This window comes from Manacus candei, unplaced genomic scaffold (genome assembly GCF_025592945.1).
Source record: "Manacus candei isolate 608988 ecotype Guabito, Panama unplaced genomic scaffold, ASM2559294v1 h1tg000046l, whole genome shotgun sequence".
In the NCBI taxonomy this organism is placed as follows: Eukaryota; Metazoa; Chordata; class Aves; order Passeriformes; family Pipridae; genus Manacus; species Manacus candei.
In genome coordinates this window covers 13,570,320-13,593,792 of record NW_026138094.1, presented here as the reverse complement: position 1 = coordinate 13,593,792, position 23,473 = coordinate 13,570,320, and the positions used below count along the sequence as shown (strand labels likewise).

General features: G+C 41.1%; 2 protein-coding genes across 15 annotated transcripts in view; both read left to right on the top strand.

The window, feature by feature from the left end:
• Positions 1–183: 183 nt before the first annotated feature.
• On the top strand, positions 184–11,490 carry LINS1 (lines homolog 1). 7 transcript variants are annotated; one of them, XM_051796787.1, is made up of 9 exons: positions 192–302; positions 1,772–1,845; positions 3,009–3,219; positions 4,123–4,614; positions 4,698–4,787; positions 5,622–5,763; positions 6,009–6,599; positions 9,439–9,619; positions 10,587–11,490. In XM_051796787.1, exons 4-9 carry the CDS (start codon positions 4,213–4,215, stop codon positions 11,485–11,487), a joined length of 2,307 nt encoding a protein of 768 aa, XP_051652747.1. In that variant the 5' UTR covers positions 192–302; positions 1,772–1,845; positions 3,009–3,219; positions 4,123–4,212; the 3' UTR covers positions 11,488–11,490. The 7 variants fall into 7 exon arrangements, 6 of the variants coding, with proteins under 6 accessions (XP_051652745.1, XP_051652749.1, XP_051652747.1 ...); XR_007906139.1 differs by lacking the exons at positions 192–302; positions 10,587–11,490 and adding exons at positions 606–859; positions 6,814–6,985 and having other exon boundaries at positions 9,439–9,567; XM_051796786.1 differs by lacking the exon at positions 192–302 and adding an exon at positions 606–859.
• Positions 11,491–11,563: 73 nt separating this feature from the next.
• CERS3 (ceramide synthase 3) overlaps positions 11,564–23,473 on the top strand; it is a 46,062-nt gene continuing 34,152 nt past the window's right edge. For 2 of the 8 annotated variants that reach the window (XM_051796798.1, XM_051796799.1), the window contains exon 1: positions 20,008–20,442. In XM_051796798.1, coding sequence (XP_051652758.1) covers positions 20,258–20,442 — 185 coding nt within the window. In that variant the 5' untranslated portion in view covers positions 20,008–20,257. Of the gene's footprint in view, positions 11,693–12,536; positions 12,651–14,332; positions 14,438–19,854; positions 19,988–20,007; positions 20,443–20,835; positions 22,262–23,473 lie in introns of those variants that run through there. The other 6 variants (XM_051796803.1, XM_051796802.1, XM_051796800.1 and 3 more) reach the window with 6 other exon arrangements.

Sequence of the window (23,473 nt, the reverse complement as noted above, 5' to 3'; positions counted from 1 at the left end):
CTGACCCGCGCCGCGGCCAATCCGCGCCCGCCGCGCCGGCCCCGCCCCCGCCCGCGCGCCGGGCGACGCGCCCCGATTGGCCCGCCGCGCTGACGGCGGGCCCGCCCCCCCGCCGCGCGCGCCGCCGCCGCGTCCCCATTGGCCCGCCGGGCTGACGGCGGCCACGCCCACCCGAGGACCCGCCCCGCTGCCGTAAAGCCGAGGGGGAATGGGGAGGAGGTGAGGGTTTGCGACAGGGGGCGGCGGCGGTTCTGCCGCTGTGACGGAGCGGAGTTTGGGCCTTGCGGTGCCGCCGGGGGCGGGTGAGTGGCAGCCGTTGCCCGGCAGGGGTGGCGGGGCCAGGGCAGGCCCGTGCGAGCCGCGGCTCGGGGTGACTAAGTGAGACCGCGGGCGCGCGGGCTGCGGGCCTGAGGGGCAGGGCCTGGAGTGAAAAGGGCAGGGCTTGTGCGTTGTGGGCGTGGCTTAGCGCGAAAGGGGCGGGGCCCTGAGGGGGCGAGGGGCGTGAGTGGAGTGAAAGGGGCGGGGCGTGAAGGGGCGGGGCCTTGGGGCGCGAGCGGGAGGGGCTGAGGGGGAGCCCTGAGGGGAGACCGGGAGGGGCTGAGGAGGTTCCGGGCGCGTCCGCCGGGCTGAGGGTCTCGGGACTTCCTGGGGCGAGAAGCCGCGTTGTTGGAAGGGCGGGAGGGCTCAGATGCCCTCAGGAGGAGCTGTGGAGGCTCTGGAGAAGCGGCATGTCCGTGCTCGCCGGGTGTCCCCGACAGCCAGGGTTCCTCCCAGTGCCCAACCTGGCATTGCCGGTGTGAGAGATAAGGGGCCATTGAGGTCCAGATTGTTGAGAGATGAGCCTACGAAGTCACTGCAGGTAGAAGTAGTTCAAAGTGTGTTTTATTTCTTAAGTGCTTTAACCACTTCGTTATAAGGAAACGCAGAACCTGCAGACTCCCGCCCAAAAGTCACGGGCTGTGGTTTCATTTTGCCTTTTCTAATTTTTTAATGAAAAGAGAGTGGGGTTTTTGGATAGTTTGTTTTCTCCCACTTGCTACTCATGCTATTAACATTTAATAATATGTATAACAGGGGAAAAATAATACAGGCACTTGACAATAGATAATTATGCCTCTTCAGTAATATCTCTGAGTAATTGTGTGTCATCATAAGCTGTTTTGTGTTAGTAAAAAAAAAAAAAAAAAGGAAAATGTGGTATCAACAGTGTTAATCCAGTTAAATTAGGAAAGAATCACCCTGTGAGGGTGGGGAGGCCCTGGCACAGGTTGCCCAGAGAAGCTGTGGCTGTCCCATCCCTGGAAGTGTCCAAGGCCAGGTTGGACGGGGCTTGGAGCAACCTGGGCTAGTGGAAGAGGTCCCTGCCCATGGCAGGGGGTGGAATGAGATGAGCTTTAAGGTCCCTTCCAGCCCAAACCATTCTGTGATTCTGTGAAATCAGTTTGCATGACTTTCTTCTAAATTAAATATCCCGCCTTGTGGAAATACATGTATTTTATAACTCTGATTTAGGATATTCCAGAGGTGTTTGCAACCACCGTCTGAGTTTTCATCTTCAGTTCCTTATTACCTTTCCCACCAAGTTTCTTTTTTTCATTCTGTTTGCAGCCCCACTTGACTTTGGTTTTCACTTTAAAGCCTTATTAATCATGAAAATAACATAAAGCAAAATATTTATTTGGGATTTTTTTATCGTCTGTATAGTTCTCCTTTCTGTCTTTTGCCTGATCTATATATAAGGTTTTTGAACTGCTTCCTGTTGTTTATGCAGGAGTCTGGCACTGTGAGGCGTTACCTTAATTGGTTTTTAGATGCTGTCATGAATAACTCAGATAAATAATACAAGTAAGGGTTGGAGTTTGTCATCTCTTGTGTATGAATACGATTCCTTTTCTTTACTCTTCAGCTTTGAGCTTTTCACGGTGCTCCCTTGCCGTGCCTGAAACAAATTTAGTCCTTGTCTGATGTTTTCTCCCTCTTTGAAGTAAATTTCTTCAAAATAAGCCCCCTCGTTTTTCATTTCCTTTTGTGACTGATGTTTGTGAGCTGTTGTCATGTGTGAGTGAGTGAGACATCCCTTAGAGATGTTTTTATAAAGTAATTAATGGTAGAACATAAATGTGTTATGGTAGGATCAGGAAATCACAATCATTATCATGTGAAGGAAAATGTCCTAGAAAAGGTGTGAATCTCTTCTGCTTTAACCACCTGGCTGGACTGTGTGAATTTGTGCAGGAGATCTGTCCATTTACCACACAGGGTGATAATTCAAGTTGATCTTGAACACAGAAGTAAATGTGTTGAGATAATTTCATTTTATTAGGTATTAATTTAGGAAGAAATAAAACTCAAATATAGGAACAATAGCCATGTAAAATATTCACAGAGTGATTGCTGCAGAAATTTTATGAGGTTTCAAGTCATAAATTTCCACCTCAAGTAGAATTCCAAAGAGATTCTGCAAACGAAGGACGAATTTAATGCCTGAAGTATCAGATTTATCCTTAACATCTAAAATGTGGAATATGGGAAGGAATGGGGGAAGGATTCTTGGTCCTATTAGGTGAGGAACATGCTGGAACATTTTGGAGTTTTCAGCTCAGCCATTGCTGGATGTGTCTTTAAAAATACCACACCTGAGTGAATCATAGGTCACTCCTGCAGGCAACTTCATGTTCTCCAATTTTAGATTCTCTTCTGAAGGAAATGCTTCTGGATGGTGGAAGAAATGAGGAGTCTGGGTAGAATATCTTGGTCTAACTCTAATCCTTTGGGAAGCTATTTTGTCAGTATGTGCTTCAGTTGCACTTAAAAATCAGGTGGTAAAAATGCAGGTGTAATTCTCAGTGTTCGATATTCTTTTAAAAACTTGTGAAGATTATAAACTAACCCAAAATGCCTCACATACTGACTTCTGCAGTTTCATTCTTTTCTTATATTCTGCTAAGAAGAAATAGTAATTTAAAATATTTCATCTGATGATAAATAACCTTTAGAATTTCTTACAGGTTGGAAGAATGAGCTGTTTTCTTCCTTTGGTAAAAAAGGAGAAATGCTGCATTTAAATAAAAGCCAAATACAGATGGATGGCTGCAGGAGCCTGCCTGGAAGTCTCCCTGGTTGAGTATGCCAGACTAGAGATGGCAATCCAAAAATCATGCAAAAACAAAATTTCTATAAGCAGCTGAAGTCCCACTCCCAACTTCTCCACAGATGAAGGTAATGAGTTTGTTTGTTGTTTTTAATTAAAAGAGTTCTTGTTAGAGAACATGTTAAAACTACCCTAAAAAGATAAATACTACAGATGAGCATTGCTCTTAATATAGGTGAGAAAGAAACCCTGGTGTTCTTAAGCATATTTGTTTTCTGGGCAGATGGGATATCTGTCTGGCCCTTTACAGTTGTGGGTGCTCACACTTCAAGGAGAGATTTGAATTCTTAATAACTCTTCTTTCTAAGCTCTAATGAATGTCCCAGTGCTGGGATTAAAAGATATGTTCCATTGACATGGGGATAAAGACTTTTTTTTTTTTTTTACCTTTTCTGAATATGGTTAAGTATTTTTACTGGCACTTAGTGAGTTTTACACTTTGTTTTGAAAGTATTTTATAATATGCAACTTCACAGTCACTGGGCCCTTTTAAGATCAGCCCATCTTGAGCCTGAGTGCAGGGAAAATCAAGACTTGTCCTTTGGTTTTCATTTGTTTGAGAGATGTTGCCATTTCCAGCATTAATGGGGCACTGAATATTTGCAGTTTAAATTTTATGCCTGTTTTTGGAGGCACAAAAGAATTTAGGTCTTAGTAGTTTTAGCAGTGTAGAGAAAGGACTTGGTCCAAGTTCTCGTATCTTTAGCAGTAGTCCCCAGTAACAGTAACCTTTGGTTTTATTTCCAGCAGAGTCATATTGGTGTCATTAATATAATACTGGAACTGTAAACTTCTTCCCAGCATGGCAATTCTTCATCTTAATATCTCACTGGGGCAGTTTTGTGCAGCTGAATTTGCATTTTCCAAGTAAGTTTAATAATGGTAGTATTAACTCTAAAAATGTGTGTTGTGCTTGTGTTGTTTTCTAGTTGCTTGTTAAGTTCAGTAACAGCAAAATATTTTATTTCTAGGTAACTTCAAAGAGAAATACCCAGTGGTGCTTCAGTTTTTATTGCTATGAGTGGTGACACAGAGCATTTTCTGGAACGTTGCATGCCCTCATGATGAAGATCTCCCTCCTGCAGCAGATGTACAAGGATGTCCTGGCAGGAATTCCCTTAGCCAAGGAAAGCCAGCATTATTCCTCTTTACTTACTCTGAGTGTTGAGCAGCCAGCAGGAGGAGATGAATCCTGTCACCAGAGGCATCTCCCACCTCCTGCTGCTGGTGCTGGGAGCCATCAGGACACTGATGTGGTTGTCCCTGCAGCAGATGATTTATCAGACAGCTTTGCCAGCATGAGCTCCTCGCTCTGCCCCCGAGAGGTGATGCTGCTGCAGTTAACCCTGATCAAGGTGATGGTGGCCAAAGCAGAGTCCCAGCAAATCGAATCCAGCACGAGACTGAAGTACTGTGAGATCTTTGTCCTTCTTCTGAAGGAGGCAAAAACTGACTCAAAACTGGTAAGCTTGGTAAACTTGTGGAAGATTTTTGTGAGAGAAGGGAAAATAAAAAGGAACGTGCCTTAGGTGCTTTTCCTTTCCAGGTTTCTCTGCTCGGTCCCCACGATCGGCTCTTATCCCACATGGCTTCCCAAAGTTTGGCAGCTCTGGTGTATTTCCAGCTGAAGGAAGAGGTGAGTATGGCACAACTTCACAACTGAAAAAATGACTGAGCCTGCAGGTCTCTCCATTTGGCTCTAAAGCAAGTTTTTATAGTGTTATTATTTTCCAAGAAATTAAGCTGTATTAGGAGGAGCCTGGAATATGGAAAGCAAGGAGATCAGATGTGTAGCAGAAGTGTGGAATGTCTTATATATAAAAATCTGGAATTCCATGAAACTCTTTTAGGGTAAAATGTGTGTAGATGACAAGAAATACTCTCTTTAAGGTTGCAATACAGGTATTTCATTATCAGTATTTTTACAGTTCCTTGATATTTGTTAGGTGATGCAGTAGATAACAAGTGACAACCTCTTGGAAGTTAATCAAATGCTTTTTTGTATTTTCTTGTTTCAATGTTCCAATTTCTTGAGGGTTTTTTTGATGTATGTTTAGTGAATATATTTGCAGCCTCCATGGTAGCATCTCTGAACATGGATTTATCTCAGAACTATGTTTGTAATATTTCTCGCCAAGTTGTCTGGGTCTGGGAGTTATGAATTCAGATATGATCTGTTTACAGCATTATCTGATTTTGGGTGGGTCTCATGGCATGGGGAGGTTTGGTTTTTCCTTTCTGGAACATCCAGATAATTTCTGTTGCATTGCTTGTGTGACTTCATGTTTGTAACTAGAGGCCTAAGTACTTTAAAGGCATTGGACAGAGAGATTGTTTCTACCTGTGTTTTGTCTGTGCCTACGTTTGAATCTTTTTACTGTACAATTTAAAATCATTGGTATTATGATTTAATTTAATTTGCATAGCAATTGGAAACATATGCGATTTGGTTTTGAATCATTTTTCTTAGAATGCATTAAATGTCACCTGGCTCGGCTTTACTCTGAACACTCTCTTGGGATTTCCCGGGAATACCCCGGTTGCAGATTGCCTGTGGACTCTGACAGCGATTATCAAGGAGACCCTGAGAGACGCGGTTTTACCCAAAGCAGGTACTGGGGCGATTTTGTGACGGTACCGCCAGGGGGAGCGATATCACCTGGAATTCATCGGGAGCGTGGGCTCTGGAACACCCACTCCCTTCCTTTGAGAGGGGGTATAAAGTGCTATTAAGATGTACTGGTTTAAACATACTTAAAATCTGAAAGTAGTCCCAACACTTACTTTTACTCCTTATTCACTGATTTATCTGATTGTGTTACACATCAGCTCAATAATGTATTTTTTGTTGCCATAGGGGTTTTGAAGAAGTTGTTGGCTCCTCTTGATGCTGTGCTTGAAGGATTTTATAATGCCATCCTGTTCCATCATTTTGACAGTCACCACTATACTTCACCTTATTCTGAAGCTACAACCAACCTGATCAGTTTTATAGATCTACTGGAAGCACTTTTGGCCTCCAGAACTGAACTGGAATTACCACTGAGGTGCCAGAGAGTGTTGTTTTTGAAAGTTTCTTACATCCTGAACCTCATTAGCTCATCAATTCCCTATGTAATCAAGAAGAAATTCATTTTGCTCCTTAAAAAATGTGTCCTTCACAAGTCTAGAGAAGATGCTGGAAGTGGATCAGTGTCCTTACAAGCCCTGCCTCTGTGTGAGGATGTGCTTGCACTGAGCAATGCTGTTCTGCAGGTTGTGAGTTTAACTTGGCTTAATCAGATCCCACTTGATGAAAAGTCCAGCTACTTTGGAAGCAGTGAACCTGCTCCTGGAGATGATCCTCAGGGTGGTTCTGACCAAACTGTTCTCAGAGCCTTAAGTCTGGTTGTGCTTAAAGCACTGGAATTCAAGATTCACAACTCCACAGCAGAAGCAGAAATCAAAGGTAACAGTCCTTTTTTAGTTTTGCTCGTTAAGCAGAAGGTTTTAAAGCTTTCAGATTTTGTAATCACAGCTCATTAAGGCTGTAAATAATTTCAGCTGAATTAGTGGTGATGGGAGGGAGGAAGGAAAGAGAAGACCCACCCAAAGAACCTGCTGGTGCTGTGTCCTGCCTAACTGGTTGTCTCCTTGCATTTTATTCAATCCCTGCAGTTTAGGGGGGCTGGAAACAGCTGCATTTGGGATTGAAAACTTTTCCTGTTTGGAACATGTGTTAATACTTGAAATAGCTGAGCCAGATTGGGAACATCAGGCTCTTCTCCAGTTGGAAAAGAAGTGAGTCCATAGCACAAGCATCTGTTCGGGGTGGGGAACTGAAAGGAACTGCAGGTAACACTCTTCTCTCTCTAACGTGGAGGTAGAACTTTAGGTACCAAGATGTATTTATTTTATTGAAAGTACAAGGCATTACTGTCAGACAAGTAATTTAATGAGGCAAAACCAACAGTGTGATAGAAAGGTAAATAAAAATAACGAAGCTCCAAAGTAAGGCACAGGGAAATTATGGGACTTACCATGTAATTGTAGAATGGCTTAGATTGGAAGGGACCTTAAAGATGAGCCAGTTCCAAGCCCCCTGCCATGGGCAGGGACACCTTCCACTGTCCCAGATTACTCCAAGCCCTGTTCAGCCTGGCCTTGGACACTTCCAGGGATGGGGCAGCCACAACTTCTCTGGGCAATCTGTGCCAGGGCCTCCCCACCCTCACAGGGAAGAATTCCTTCCCAATATCCCATCTAACCCTGCCCTCTGGCAGTGGGAAGCCATTCCCCCTTGTCCTGTCCCTCTAGGCCCTTGTCCAAAGTTCCTCCTCAGTGCTCTTGGAGCCCCTTTAGGCACTGGAAAGGGCTCTGAGGTCTCCCTGGAGCCTTCTCTTCTCCAGGTGAACCCCCCCAGCTCTCCCAGCCTGGCTCCAGAGCAGAGGGGCTCCTGATTTTGGAGCCTTCTCCAGGCTGAACACCCCAGCTCTCCAATGTCTCTGTGTCACCCCATGTCTCCATGGCAGAGGTGTCCAGCCCTCAGAGCATCTCCATGGCCTCCTCTAGACTTGCTCCAACAGGTCCCCATCCTTCTTATGTAAAGTGGTTGTGTCCTTCACCCTGACTGATGGGTCTGTCCCTTCAATTAGTAGGTGTGAGCATACCTTGAGCATTCCTCTCATACCTCCCTACCTGAGTGTGTTTGTCCTGAGCTCACGGATCAGACTGGGAGAAGGGCAGCCCTGGCTGCTGTGCTGGGATGGCAGGGAATGTGTTCCTGGGGGGAGAGGACGCGTTGCTGTGTCACCCTGGGAGCCCGGGAGCAGCCCTTCTCCCAAGCTCTAATGAGGCAGTGGGGTGAGGCTTTTTGCCTGGGAGACCTTCCTGGAATCCCAGCTTCCCACTTGCCTTTTTCCATCTGGGAGCACACGCTTCTGATGCTGTGCTGGGTGGATGTGGACGTGCAGATTCCATGATCAAAGCAGAGTGCTGTCCTGGATTGCATGGAAAAAATGGAAAGGCAGTTTCAGCTCAGTTCTGAAGCAGTGCTTCCAGTCAGATACAAGTGAGAATGGGCACTCCTGTATTTATTAGTCATAAATTTTTTTTGCCACATATTTCTTTCTAAACAAGGATGCAATTTTACAGCGTTTTAAATGCACTGAGACATTTTAATACAAGTTCTAGATGTTATTTAAACGTGTAGCTAAAATGTTATTTTACTTTCTATATTTTTGCACTGTTTAGGAAGTTTAAAAGTCACTTTTTAATTCATCTGTGCAAAAGAGCCACAGACTTCTGTAAGACAGCTTCTGACTCTTTTTCCAGATTTTGGAAGATGTTATATTTGTGATGCCAGTAGCATTCTTAAAGTTTTTAAGTATTGTAGAGGATATTTAACTTATGATCCACCTTCTGAAAAATGTATATATTGTCTAAGAACTAGTGGAAAGAACAAATGTAGGTTATATCTATTTTAGATGTCTCTGTGAAAATTCATTCTCAAAGAAAAAAGTCTCCTTTCTTTTCCAGATTCGTGACACAAAACTGAGTTCTTTAATTAGATCCAAATACCCCAACTGTCAAGAGGAATTTCAGGTTGAGAGGGAATGGTGCTTCTATTTTAGTGACATTAATTGAAGTGGTTAAAACAAGCACCAAAATTCTTTTATATGGTAACTCCCCTTCCAGGAAGCTGGTTGATCCTTTTTTTTTTTTTTTTCAACATGAATTAAAGTGGCTTAACTTTAATTCATTTCAGTTTTGAGAGTCATTTCCTGATAGCTTTGATTTATAGGGAAGGATTTTGGTCTAAATAATAACTATTAATAACAAAGATAATTTGATGTTCCTGTTATTTGCTAGGAGGAATAGCAAATCCTAAAGTCAAACATTAAGGAAAATCATGTAGTGATGTGGTGAGTAAAACTGATTTCAAGGTTGCAGGAAGTTTTTCTGTTTTCTAAGCATTGAATGTGTGCTGTGTTACCTCAAAAACTGATATTTAGTGCCAGGATGTAGTACATTATTAGTATTGAAGATATAAGTTTTTTGACTCAAGGGAGTCTCTCTAATGATTATAAATAGTTATTTTTATGAGTAAGCTACTGCACTAAAATGGCAAGAACTAACCTAGAAAAGTTGATGCTGTGTCAAATCAGTTGAACTAAGGAAAGATAAATGCATTCATGAACTGCTATTCACTGTTAATTTGAAAAATAAAAGGTGTATATGTTGTTTAGCAACAAAAAAAAACCATATAGCAAAATTCATGGTTACTTCCTTTTTTTTTTTTTTTCCAGGAGACTTTGAGAGTTCCATGTCCCAGCTGGTGATGTTCTGGAGGAGTCACCTAAAGCCTTTCCCACAGTCTCACCCAATTGTGCACCACTGTGAATGGCTCTCCTTGATTTTCATAGAGCAAGATGATGACATGTGGGAAGCTGCTAAAGCTTTATTACTCATTTATTTAAAATTGGATAGGTTAGTGTACTTTTTTTTGAGAGAGAACTATGAAGAACTGTAATTTAGTGAGGCTGTTGTGATATAAATAACATTCCCATTGGTTACTTTTATATAAATCAAAGTTATTTTTGATAATTTAAAACCCCCAAACCTCAGGGCAACATGATAATGTGTGAGGTAAGAGCTGATGATTTGTTTAAATCTTTTTTTGGATTGAAACACAGGAGTTGTGAAACAATTTCTTACTAAATACTTTATCATATCCTGTATTTCAGGATAATTGACTTCACACCTAAAATAGTGGTTAGACAGATAAAAAGCAACACTGTTTTCTTAAAACACAGAGTTAGACAAGAATGGGATCTTAGACTTAAACTTCAAGAATTCAAGTACTTCTGACAGAGTTTCCAAGGATTGGGCCCATAGGAATTGTAGCTACTTGATAAAAACTTAATTGCTAACAACTGAAATGTGTTCTTCATGGATTTGTTCTGGACATTCAGTGCTTCATTGTTGTTTAAATTACCATACAAGATATTATCCTAATTTATACAAGTCCCTCAAGCTTCAGGTGTGAAGATATGGAAGTAATAAAAACACAAATCCTTCTTAGACACTTAACTAAAGTAGGCCACTCTTCCAATGTGCTTAACATCCTGAAAGTGTTCAGGTTTACAAAATTATTGATACAATACTATTTTATATTATGTTAAAACACAGTTGATGTGTTGTACCAGGATGTTTCCTAAGGAGTAGTGCCCTTTAAGCCCTGCTTTAAGTGCTTTGGCTTCCTGAACTGTCCAATCTCCAAGCCCCACGTGCCTTCGTTCCTTCTCGTTCTGATACAAAAACTGCTTTTTTTGGTTTTTTACTTTTTTGACAAAATTAAAAAGAGCAAGAATACCACCTTCTGGACACAGCTGTTTTTAAAAAGAAACTTGTAAACTTCCATTTCGTTGAGTGTATTTCATGCCTTGCTTTCCAGGTTACAACACGATGCTGCTGATAACTTAAGCCAAGAAGAGGAGGACTCCTGGAACATCCATACTCATGCAGGTGGATACAATCCACACTGTATCTTCTTATTTTTTCTGGAAAAGATTGCATTTGATTCCTCAGTGCTTCTAGATTTTTTGATTTCATCAGAAACTTGCTTTCTGGAGTACTTGGTAAGGTATTTAAAGCTGCTTAGGAGAGAGTGGCACCAGTTCGTAGCTGTCTGTAACCATTTTGATACCAAACACGGCGCTTTGCAGTCCGTGTCTCCTGCCAAGCCACCCCACCCAGAAGAGCAAAGCTGTGTGACTGCTGAGAGTTTGCAAAACGCTGGTTGTGAACCAGCCCCACCGATTCCGCTGTCTTTGTCTTCCTCTCCGGATCGCTGCGTGTTTGCAGCAGAGCGAGGTGCTAATGAAGCCGGGTCTGACTCACTGATAAGCGCCGATAGCGCGGCTCGGCCGGGGGCTCTGCCGGGCTCCCTTCAAAGCCTCCTTAATTACGACAGCTCAGAAGACTCCGAGTTGGAATCAGATGGAAAAGAGTGCTTGGTAAACACAAAGCAGGTGCCTGCAAACAATGAGGGGGAGAAGAGGAGAAGAGGAACTGGTTGCAGCTACACGGCTGATAACTGGAAAATCTGCACGTCTGAAGTGTTGCCTCTGAAACAGGAGGGGTCTCATCCCTCATCCTGTTGGACTCGTATGACGTCCTTGGATAACATCATTCCCTTAAGAATAATGCTTTATAAATCAACCAAGTGCTTGGAAGAGCTGCAACAAGCTATTTCTAGGTTGCAGAGAAGAAATCTTTTCCCATATAATCCGACAGCGTTGTTGAAACTACTGAGCCACATTGAGAAGATGAGGAAAAACATGAATCCACAATAATCCAAAGCATTGTGGTGGGGTTTTTTTAACTGGTACACCAGGGAATATTTCCATGAGACTAATGACTTCTGCAGCTCATGCCTCTTGCACTAGTCAGTGTATTTAACCTCAGGCAGGATAAACATGTTTTTGGTTGACACCTTAAAAATCTACAGTTGGAGCCAGTGATATGATCCGTGACCTGAGAGTCCTGGGCTTATTCATGGTATGTATGTTAGTGTACAGTATATAAGGATTAATTGTTAGGCATTCAAAATTTGATAATAAATGGCCAGTGTGAAAGCACATCAAAAATACATGATACTTAAAATATTGTCAGTTATACTTAATGTCATTCTATTTATGAATTCATGGCCAAATTGGTAGTGGGTTATGGACTACAGGGTGGAGTTAATGCAACACTTCACAGAATACTCTCAGTTGGAAGGGATCCACAAGGCTCATCGAGCCCAACTCTTACATGAATGGCCTGGACAGGGATCAGACCCCAGCCTTGGTGTTATTAACACTGTGCTCTAACCAGGTGAGCTCATCTCAGGGTCTTGACTGCTTAGAGGCTGAGCTAAATAAAAGTGAGAGTTGTGGTGTTTATACTGTGTGTTCAGCATCAGTGCTTGGCTCTAAGTGCACTTTCACATGTGTATATTACTTTAATTAAAAGAAAAGGTAGATGTGAAACTAATGCATAAATGTCTAATTATGGAACACTTCAGTGGAGGATTATATCTTAATTAAGTTTAGGTAGTGTAGAAGTGAAATTCCAACAGAATTTCCTGCATCCATTGTGCATTTCATGTAAGTATAGAATGTACACTTAGTAAATTTGTTAATTCAGAAAGATAATTAAAATTAAGTGACTCCAGTGCAGTGAGATGGATATTTAAGATACTAAATTATGGGTTTTTTTTATTAGATGTAATTTGAATAACCTGAAAAGTGAGTGTCTGAGAGTTTGCTTGAGGGGAGCAAGTTCAGAACAGGATGCAGCTCAGTGTGTGCACTTTGCAGGAAGGCACCTCATGTTGGGACATTTAAAGAGCAGCTTGTAGTGATCCTGCAAGGGTTGGGCAGAGGGAAAGTACTGACAACAGGAATGCTGGAAACATCTCAGACCTCCTCAGAACTGTAAGAAAGAGTTTTCCTTCTAGGATCTTCTCTTGAAGGTAAGTGCTTGGTTCTCAATCAGAACAGAGCGTGTCCTCTCTTCCATTTAAGTAGCTGTTTAGTGTTAAATTAAAATAAATACTGAGGTAGGACAAAAACAGTGTGTGGAGCAGGTGACTGACCCACAAATCTCTGTGGCCATCTTCTGGTCTTGAGCTCTGAACTGGTGAATCAACACTTTTGGCAGGGGAAGAAAACTGGGTGAAGCTTATGGGATAATTTAGCTGGAAATTACAGTGCTCTCCAGGATGACAGTGGTAATCACTTGGCAGTTAGATGGGAAGGAGTGATCCTCTTCACTGGCCTGAAGGAGATCTGAATATTCTGAGTGTTCACTGTACTTTGGGTTCTTCCTGAGATAACTGTTGTTGAGAGGAGTGGGTGAGAATGTCAAGGAATGGAACCCTTAGTTAAGAACTGCCCTTGCAGTTGTCCAGGGTACAGACATGCCTGGTTTCTCTCCACTGTTTGAACTCAGTTGTGCTCTGGATGCTGAGTTGCTCATTTCTATCAGGACTAAAATCCCTCTGGGCATATTCAAAGATGCAACTCCAGACAACTTGGGAACTTTTCAGTTCAAACATGGGAAGTGCCTTTGGCGAGGTGCTTGAGCAAGCGTTTCTCAAGATCACGATTGTAAAAGTAGGTAGGTATATTTCAGTGAAATCTTTTCCACTCTCCTCACTTCTTTTCTAATCTAGCCTTTGCTGACTAGTTTATTTAAACTGAGCAATTCCCTTGTTTTCACTGAACACAGGACTGTTCAGCATTTCTTGATCCAGGCTTGGCCAGTTGGAAGCACCTAAATTGCAACAGTGTTTCTCAGACACTGATACGATAAGGTCGGTGGGAAAGGTAAAATGGGGAGATAATTTTGGATGAGTCCTTGTCTTCTTGTTTATCAGTAATTACTACAACTATCTAAATGTTTTTAAAGTAAAAAGTGTAGACATCTCAGAACAGTGTGTGAAATTTAGCAAGAAACGTAGGAGCCACAGCTTGATTTTTTTTTTTTTTTTTTTAATACAACAAATTCAATTGCAGTCCAACTGCATGTAATTCTTACAGGCTGTTTGTGTGCCCAGTTGGTTATTAGTAGTGATTATTCCCACATGTTTCCCTTCTCAGAAAGCCATTGTTTTAATTCTCAGGATTTCTCAGTTGTAAAAGTGAGTAAATGTGGTTTGTATCTGGCAACTAGATACCTTAATGTGTTGATATTTTACCATTTATGAACTGTAGGACCTGAGGTGGAGTTAAATCAATGTGAGTCAAGGTTTTTTTATTGTACTATATATTTTAATTATTTTACTGTACTATATGTCAAAATGAGTGTGAGCCGTGAAGGTGGGTATTAGTTCTGTGTCTGTATTCAAAAAGCCAAGCACAAAGAAAGCACCTGGCAAAAGAAATTGTATTTTAACCCATTGAGTATATGAGGTGGGATGGTTGGGGTTTGGTTGGGGTTTTTTTACAACCTAAAATTTTTAGGCAGAGCTGTTATTTCATTGCTAGAACAAATTAATTCAGCTGCAGAACGTATTACCAATGTAAATATTAGGAATTAGGTCACTACTAGGATATTTATGTGCCTTACCTTTGGATATTGGTATCTATCAACTTTTCTTGTATTATGTTGAAGCAAGAAACAGAATAAATCAGGTGGCCTTTGTGGAGACAGTTTTCTATGTGAGGACTTACCCTGAAATGTCCACAGTCCCCATTTTTGCTGTTGTTTTGAGGATTTTACTTTAAACATCAATAGAATAAATTATGCTTTAATGAGGTAAGCAGTTGGCATTAGAAGTTGCTCACAGGATGTGCTTTTTAAAAAGAATATTTTTTTAACTTGAATGTTTCTAGAGCTTGATTGCAGCAGTTACAGCTGAATCCAGGTTGTGGTTCTTCAAACTGGATTTTCTCCAATAATTTTACGACTGCTTTCCATTCTACTTTTAAGACTTGTAGTACAAGTTTTAATCCTGTAATACAAGAGTAAAAACCAACCTTGGGAAATTCTATACTTATGATACCCTTGTAAAGCTGGGAATAAGGAGCCTTGGCTGTTCCCTGGTTTATCACTGCAGGATAAGCTTTGTTTGTACTTCTTCCAGAGTCAGTGTGGGATGGTGTCTGAAGTCACAATCAGGGATTTATCAGTGTCTGTAGGAGTGAAAATATTGTGGTTATTACAGTGTTGATTCTCTGTATTTTCCCTTAGGAGTTTGTAAATTCTTGTTGTATTTTGTACAACTCCTTTAGGCCACCTGATTCACTCTGAAGTCTTGTTAGAAGCCAGCAGTGTGTGTCAGAGTGGATAACAGGCAGGCTTTTACTGTCACCAGCTCAGCATCAGGCATGGGCCTGGACTTGGTTGAGAAACATCTCAGGGATTTAAGCTTTTCCAAGCCATTATCTTCTTAAATGTTGTGTAAATTAATTTATTGCTGTTAAGTGTCAGAGATGCTCTTTAACAGAGAGCTGGCTGGCTGCTGGCTCACAGCAAGGGTGGAAGGAATACAAGAATATATTTTATGGCAAAAATCTTGCATGGAGAATTACAATATCCTTAGTTATTGTTGGTTGCTGCTTTCCAAAACATGAGTTTTGTCAGTCAGCAGTGTCCGTTTAGGAGGAAGACTGGGGAAAAATGTGAAATGTCTGAAAGTAGCACATACAACCTCAAAAGTGAGCAGTGCTGAATGTTGGCTCCCTTAAAGTTTGTAGGGAAGGTTTCCATGTACACATCCTGAAATTCTGTCAGGAGTTGTAGCTGCCAATTGGAGTTGTCCAAGGATCTGTCCCATCTCATCCTGGTGCTAAAGAATTGAAATCTGATCACTTTTTATGGAGTTTAAAAGAAGTTCCAAATGCCCATGGCTAATTAGAAGGAAGTAATAGCTACATGTTAAAAAATGAATAATAATTTTAAGTCTATTTTGCAAAAATAGAGTATATTGATCAAGGGAGAAAGATTTGCTGTCAAATGACAAAATGCAGTGTCCTTATTTCTTTGCTTACTGATTTTTATCTCCAAATATAACCTTCAAATGGGTTTGTCAGCTCTTAGAATAACTTTGTCACTGCAGACCTTTTATGGCTCTTTGCTGTTGGGGTTTAACTGAAACAGAAATTAATGTTTTCTGGAAACTTACCTGCAGTACTTGGTTTCCTTGATGGTATTTATATACTTCAGGAAAATCATGTGTGAAAGCAGTGTTCTCTCTCTGCTGACTTTCTGTGAGAGTTGGGTGAAGATCCATTGAGCAGCAAATGTAAAACTCAACCAGTTTTTTTAAAAAATTATTTATCTCCTTGAGAGAAAATCTGGTACTTGGTCACCTTCAACAGAGCATTGGTTCCTCTAAAGGAGTATTTCTTCACCTCAGCTAAAATTATTGAGCAGCATGATGCCCATCTTTCCTGGATTTGTCATTTAGGAGCTGCTGCAGAGGTGGGAATTGCTGGGTGTGAAGCATCAAAGGAGTTGCCTTTCAGTTGCACCAAGCAAATGCTTGTGTTTTGTGTTCTCTGTGGGTGGATCAAGATTGATGCTCCGAGAGTCTCCCAGGAATGTAATCAAATGTTTGCAGCATTGTCTTACCTGCAAGTGTTACAAATTGTTGAGGTTTATTTTCATACAGTTGTTAAACCAGTGCTTCCAGCTCCAAGGATCAACAAGGCATTTTTTTTTTTAATCCTGTGTTATTTGGACTGTTGGAAATGAATTAAGAAACTCTCTGAACTGATTGGATTAATTGTTAAATCTCTTAGTTTTGCAGCCAGAAGATTGTGTGTAGTAGTCTCCTGCATCTTAACATAGGAGTGTTATTTGGGGGGAATACAGTATCTGGGGTGGAAAGGGTGAATTATATTTATATATATATATATATAATTTTTGTTTGCTTTGTAAGCACCCAAAGTTACTCTCCTTGCTAAATTTGCCTTTTCAAATATATTGGAACAAACTCAGTGCAAGTACCTTCTATAGCTGTGCAGTTATATCCAAATTGCTGTGGTGTTTCTGGTTGCTGGAAAGGGGGATTTGACAAGTATGGACAAGCTGATTGCTAAACTGAGGGGAAAGAAAAAAACCTCCTCACCAAGGATAATTTAAAGACAACAGAGGACCAGGGTTTTGCATAAAGAAAGCCAACTAAATCATGTGTACATCTCTGTGCCTCTGGGTTTGAGAGGATTGTTCCTTCCTGTCCAGGAGGGTTGTTGATACACTCTGTGTTCAGGATTTAAATTAAACACAGCCCAGGGTTTGCAGCTTGAAAGAGGGAGTATAATTGTGGTGTTCCTGCCCCTCAATTGAGTGTGTGAGAGAAGCTGGTTACAAGGCAGTCCCCAGGGAATGTCATTGTCTTTTCCTGGAGCCCTTTTCCTAAGGCACATCCAAAGCCTATGGCAGCTTGGATCAGCAGTAGAGTGTGTTGGTGTCCCTTCACTTCACTTTCTCCTCCCAGGATTGCTGCTGACATCCTCTCTTTATCCAGTTGTCATCTTCCTTCTTATTATTAAAGCCCAGATTGTCGAAGTTGTGAGTTTTCTAATTCTGACTAAAATTCACGGGAACCAAGTTCTGAAACGAGAATTTTAAAAGATTTGACAGTTCTGAAGATTTCAACCTATGTGTTCAAATCCTGTCTCCTGATTTAGTCCTGCAGTGGCATTCATGGGTGATAAATATTTATTACCTTAATGCTTGCTGTGTTCAAAATCAGGTATCTAGTCTTCAGTTATGACAGAATGCATTACTAATTACTGATTAATTAATAATGAAACCACTCCTTAGTGAACATCTTCCTGTATGGATCTGGATTATGAATCAGGTCATACTGGTAAGAAAGGGCTTGGGGAAAAAAGCTTTTTGAGAGATTGTAAATAGACTTTTTCATCCCTGTTTATGTAAGGAAAGGTTGGTCTATTAGGAGAAGGTTTGAATTCCTGTGGAGAGGAGCTTAGTTTTTAAACTGCAGATTGCAAGGTTGTGAGTTATGATATTGATGTCCTTGGAATGATTAATTTTCAGGTATTTATTGAGTCTTGAGGAGTAAAAAAATATAGGAATGTCAAGTTGTTCTGCTTTAATCTTGAAGGAATGGCAAGCAGGTGGGTTCCACTGGCGGTGAAAAGAGAATTCAGAGGCCAAATTATTAGTTTTGTATCAAATTGATTCCTGCTCTTTCTCCATGTATACATATGGCTGAGATTTGATTAACTGTCTGCTATTGAGATAATCAATTAGCAAAAACAGTTTGGCACTAATAGCAGTATATTTAGAACATTTTTTTTGGCTCCCCAGATTAATTCAAGGGTTTTTTTATATGAAAGAAAACAAAAGAAACCCTTAGGGGTTTGGGGGATGGTTTTGGTGTGGTTTTTTTCTTCTTTCCCCTTCAGGTACCACCACACACAACAGCTCTGATTGTAGAAGTTTAAGATTTAATACTGTCTCAAAGATTTGCCAACAGGGTTTTCCCTACTGAGAAATTTAACTAATACTATTAACTCTCTCATGTAACTGCTTGGAAGCTCAAAGGAGAGCTCACACCCAGTGGATTCACTGTAATTTATTGCATCTGTTTAACTGGCTGGAAAATACGGAGGTGAATTGTGACATTTTGTGAAAGAAGTGAATTTTTCTTGTTTTGTTCTAATACTCTTTTTTACTGAGAACTTATACATAATTTCTAGTGATATGTAAAATAATTGAGTCAAACCCATGCCCCCATTATCTAGTTATATTTAGTTATCTTATTATATTTGGTTATATTTAATTTTCCGGTGACTGAGTAGTTGCTCTGCTGCAAGTAAGGAGTAGTAACACTTAGATTTTTAAATTTTCTCATGGAGATGTACAGACTAAGGTGCTTTTTTGTTTCATGTCATTTTTTTTTTTTGCAGCATTCAAATTGAAGATACCTGAAGGGTGAGCACTATGAAAGTGCAGTGGTAATTGCCAGGCCAGTGGGCACTTTGATCAAGAGGGTATGGTTAGCTTGGCATTCACCATGTAGTATCTTTAATCTTGTAATAGCCTCCTTCACAGGTGGTGAGTGCTACCCAACAAATGCTCCTCAGAAAGGATGAACATGTTTTCCCATTTATTTTTTTTGGTAGCAGTCCCACACTTGCTCCAGTCAAACAAACTTGTTTTTGGTTGTTTACTGTAACAGTGAAGAAATTGTGGATTTAGGCATAAGAAAGGTGTTGCTGCCAGTTGGCTATTCCATTACTGGCACAGGATTAGCCAAGTGATATATGAATCAGCTTGCTCTAGGCTTTCCTAATTGGCAGAGGGTTCCTAAATCTTCTGCTTGGTTCACAGCAGTGGTTTGTTCAGATGTGGGAAATTATGGAGATCATTTAAAGCTACAGCAAAGCCATACTCCTTTCTGAAATAATCCTTCATGTTTGATGCTTCTCTGGTGCATCAGGTGATTGAATACTGCTCCCAGTTTTATGGAAGGACCAAAGACCTGCAATAGCTGCGAGATACAAAACCTCAAAGAAAAAAATAAACCTGTGTGAGCAAACCTACAGTTTTCTCTGGGGGGAAATAAATGAACAGGATCCAAATATTGCCTGGGTCACACATCCCCTTTCACTGCAGGCTTATAGATTGAAATGAAAGTCTCAATGTGCTCCAAAGGAGTTGTGGAAATGAAGGCCTTGGGGGGGGATACTCTCCAGAGTTATTTCCATAGACACCATCTGTGGTTTAGGAAGTCTTGGAGCCCAGACCAGTGAAGGCTGGGAACATTATCAGTTATTGTTTCATGTTTCTTCTCTTCTTGTGCTCCCATGTCATGGGTTGATGTTTGCTGACTGCAGAGCAGGAAGAAAGGGCTAATAAGAGGTTTTCTTCTCCCTTTCCAACAATATTCTGCCCACCAGAATGCAAAGTAATGCCAACCCTCCTGAAAGCTGTTATTTAGGATTTGAAATTTTTGAGAGCTGCTGAGGGGTGACTTTCATCATGATTCCTTAGTCATGGAATTAAAAAAAAAATTAAAAATCACATAGGTTAAAGTAAAACTGATGTGTTTATATGGGATCTGTAACCAAACACACACTCAGTGTGTGCTTCCCTCGGAAATTCCATTTTATATCTTCTGAGGAACTTGTAAAACATTCAGTGGATTGAGGCTGGAAATAATGCTGAGACTGGTCAATAGGAACAGAAACCTTTCTCTACCTTTATTTAAAACCCCCCTCTTCATCTAATAACACCTCTAAAAGCTGTCGGAGTGAAGGGATGCGTTTGGCGTTTCCTGCCCCCTCAGAGGCGCCGCATCCTCCCGGAGCCCGTGTGGAGCAACACAAGGTGAGACAAATTCTCAGCCTGCAACAAAACACCACGTGGCTTCAAACATTTCTTCATCTCTCCGTGTTGAAAGGAGCAGCAGGGAAGGCAGGGAGGCTCTGCTGCTCCCGGGTTTCAGGAGTGGATGGGGATGACATCAGGAATTGCCCTCAGTCAGAAATCTTGAAGCGCAGCTTTGCTGGGTGGGTCTGGGAGGAATTTGAAAGGGTTCTGGAGATAGGGCGTGTTTACCTCGGTCAGAGTAGGGAGTGTGATGCCTCTTCCCTGCTAATGTGCTTATGGTCTCTTTGGCTGCAACATCATAAAGGTAGGAATTCTTTTTTCCTTTCCTTTTTTCCTGTTCTAGTAGGTTTTGTTGGGTTGGGGTTTTCCCCTCTCCTTACATCAGGCTCTGCTCTGAATTATCAGCATGTGCTGCTATTTAACACTGTTTTATTAGAGTATATCATCTTCAGGTAAAGAATGGGGTGGCCTTAATGAGATTTATATGTTGCCACTAAGTATTCCAACCTATGAGAACTGCTTTTTGTTGGGAAAAAAAAAAGGTAATACAGGTTACAGTAGCAGTTTTGCTTTTCTACTTCTTGTATCATTATCCTGTTAAGTGCTTGTAAGAGCACTTCTTTCTGAAGTGGAAGGGAGGAATATTTATTAACAAGGAAAAAGTGTTAATTAATGAAATAGATGTGATAATGTGGAAGAAAAAACGTTGAATTTAAGGTGCTTAAAAAAGGTAGTTCTAATTTTGTTCTGTAAAATGCTAAGAAAAACAAAACGTTCTTTAAGAAATTCAGTTTAACAGAGGTTTTGTTTTTTTTCTGTAACACTTACCTGTTGAGGATCTGAAGAAGCTAGTGCTATAAATAACACATCTAAACAAGTGCCAGAAAGGGTTACTTCACAGTAATGCTACAACATTCAACTGGAGCAGCCCCAGTCACATTTTCCTCTCACTTTTTGCAGTGTATTTCTATTTTTCACTACCTTCCTAGCTCAGCCCTTCACCTGGGGTGCCACTGCTGATGAAGAGGCTTTGCTGGTGCACATTTAACTCAAGATCTCCCTTGCATTTGTTAGGACATGAAAAGGATGTCAGAGTGGTTGAAATAAGAAAGACCAGTTCCGTTCTGGCTCCTCCTCCAGTCGGGTTTGTGGGTGGGGAGTGTCTGGGCAGGTTAAGCTGCAAAGGAAGGGGGATAACCAGGAGGAGAGCTGGGAACAGTGGAGCTCACCAGCCTTGGGGTACCTGCTGGGTCAGGGGGTGTAGAGACCATCAGTGTCCAAGTGTGTGTTATTCTCGAAACTTCTGTTTCAGGAAGCTGCAAATAGAGTTTTTCAGAGCACAGATGCACCAGCCCTGTCCCCTTCCTGCCTTCCAAGGCCTAATTTAAAACCTTGAGTCATCCACCGGTGGTGGAGAAGCCTCTGCACCCTGAGGTCTCTCTTAGTTACTCACTATTCTACTGTTTTCTCATGTTTTATGGTGCTGCTGTACTTCTAATAATGCACTTATCCTGATCACTCTGTACCCCTGTGCCACTCGATTCTTCTCTGCCCTTACTTCTTTAAATAAGTGCCCATGAAGAGTCACAGTTCTGGGAAAATCTCCATTATAAAACAGCACTTTAAGCTGCACTTCAGGTTTTTATTTCAAATAGAACATTGTTAAGCTACAAAAAAAAGAAATCCCTTTTGCATCTTTCCCTAATAGTAATAATTTGAAGAAAAGTGTCATAATTTAAAAGATTTTTCCCTGCATTCTGACAAGTGGTTACCAAGTTCTTAAAGCATCAAGTGTTGTTCCTTTAGGTTTGTTCAAACTTTTCATGAATTAAGTGTCTATTAAGAACCTGTACTTTGGATAGGGTTTGGTTTTTTTCCAAGGACTACTTTCATCTCAAAATTATTGCAGATATTTGAGTTATTTCACAGCTTTTTATTCCACTCTGTCCACGTTATGGATTTTTAAAGCTTAAAAGTGGACATAGTTTGCACTGTAATTGTATAGTGAGAGAACTGTATTTCACTTTCCTCAGCAGCCTGCTGTCAGCTAAAACCATTTCAGCTGCTCAAAAATGATTTACCTTTAAGTAGAGACAGCATGGGAACTTTCACCCAGAAAATGATTCATTTCAAAGAAGTCTGGTTCACTTTTTTTTAATCTTTTTTTTCCCCAGAGAACAGGGAAAAAAATAGAAAACCCACTTGCCACCTTAATTGAGATTTATTCAAAGTGCTGTTTTAGCCTGCTCATGGTAGTACCCGAGTTACAAGGTAATGAGAAGGAGCAGTAAAAGAAGTAAAATGCTGTAATTGCCCCATAACTGGGCACTTAAACTGTTTACAGCTGAGATTTGTACAAGTGAGGGAGTAAATGTGAAGTTAAAGGTCTTGCAGCAGTCTTAATTCAGCTGCTTTATGTGGATGGAGCTCTCCAGGGTTTCACTTCAGGGTTTCACCATAAGAACCTCCAGGTCCAACAGCTCCTTTACTCCCGGCTGCCGCCGGTGGGATTTGGGGGCTGGGGGAGATGTCAGGCTCAGGTTGGGCAGAATCCAACCGGAATCATGTTTGCACATTTGGGAAGACAACACAGGAAGGGATGGCAGCATCCATCCAACATCCTTCCTTTAGCTCTTTCCTCCACAAACCACACGGCCCAACGTGCAGGACCCACGTCTGTCCACCTGTTCCATGCTGAACATGAATGTCTGTAGCAAAACACTGATCTGCTGCTAAAACTGGTGTGGTTACTCTTGGATATATTTCTGAGTCTCCAGCAAAACCCAAAACAAAGTCATGGTATGGTGCATCTGATTTTTATTTACTCTTTTACATTCTGTTTAATGTTGATGATTAACAGCCCGGAACAGCTTTGCTATCTCTTGGTATCTGAGAAACTTGATTTTTTTTTTCCCAACAGTCACTGCAGCAGCTTTACCAGTTCTGCCAAATTATGAGTGAAATAGGAGAATTATGTTATTCTTGCTTTTTGCTGATTACATTCTTTCCCTGCTACAGCTCTGGAGCCACAGAGTAGACTGATGTTTAAAAATTAAGGTTTCTTTCACTTGCACGTTCGTGTTGTTGATCCATTGTGTTTTTTCGAATTTGTTCAGTAAATAAGGATAGGAAATGCTCCCAACACATCCTGCAAACCTGGGTATCACCTTCTCTCAGTCTGGCTTTGGAAAGGCAGTTTTTGCACGCAAGAGCTTTTGTGCAGAATACAATCAAAGCTTTGGCTTTGTTTCTTTTTATTAATTCCTCAGACTGCAGCAGCCAGAAATTTCACTTCAAAGCAGCTCCTGAATTTGTTTTGCAAAATGCAGCCACATAGCTTTTGTCAAACCCAAATATACCCTTTTTTTTTCTTTTGCTTAATGGTGTTAAAAATCAGGTTTTTGGGTTCTTTTATCCAATATATCAAGGATTCAAGAATCAGGGCTTTGAAAGAAACTTCACATTGGTACTTTCCAAGTGTGT

Bases quoted from the DNA above. Each gene is read 5' to 3' on its own strand.
- LINS1 (XM_051796785.1), top strand. From the start codon at position 4,213: ATGATGAAGATCTCCCTCCTGCAGCAGATGTACAAGGATGTCCTGGCA. The intron at 4,615-4,697 runs GTAAGCTTGGTA...TTTCCTTTCCAG, and splicing joins CAAAAACTGACTCAAAACTG to GTTTCTCTGCTCGGTCCCCA. The intron at 9,620-10,586 runs GTTAGTGTACTT...CTTGCTTTCCAG, and splicing joins ATTTATTTAAAATTGGATAG to GTTACAACACGATGCTGCTG.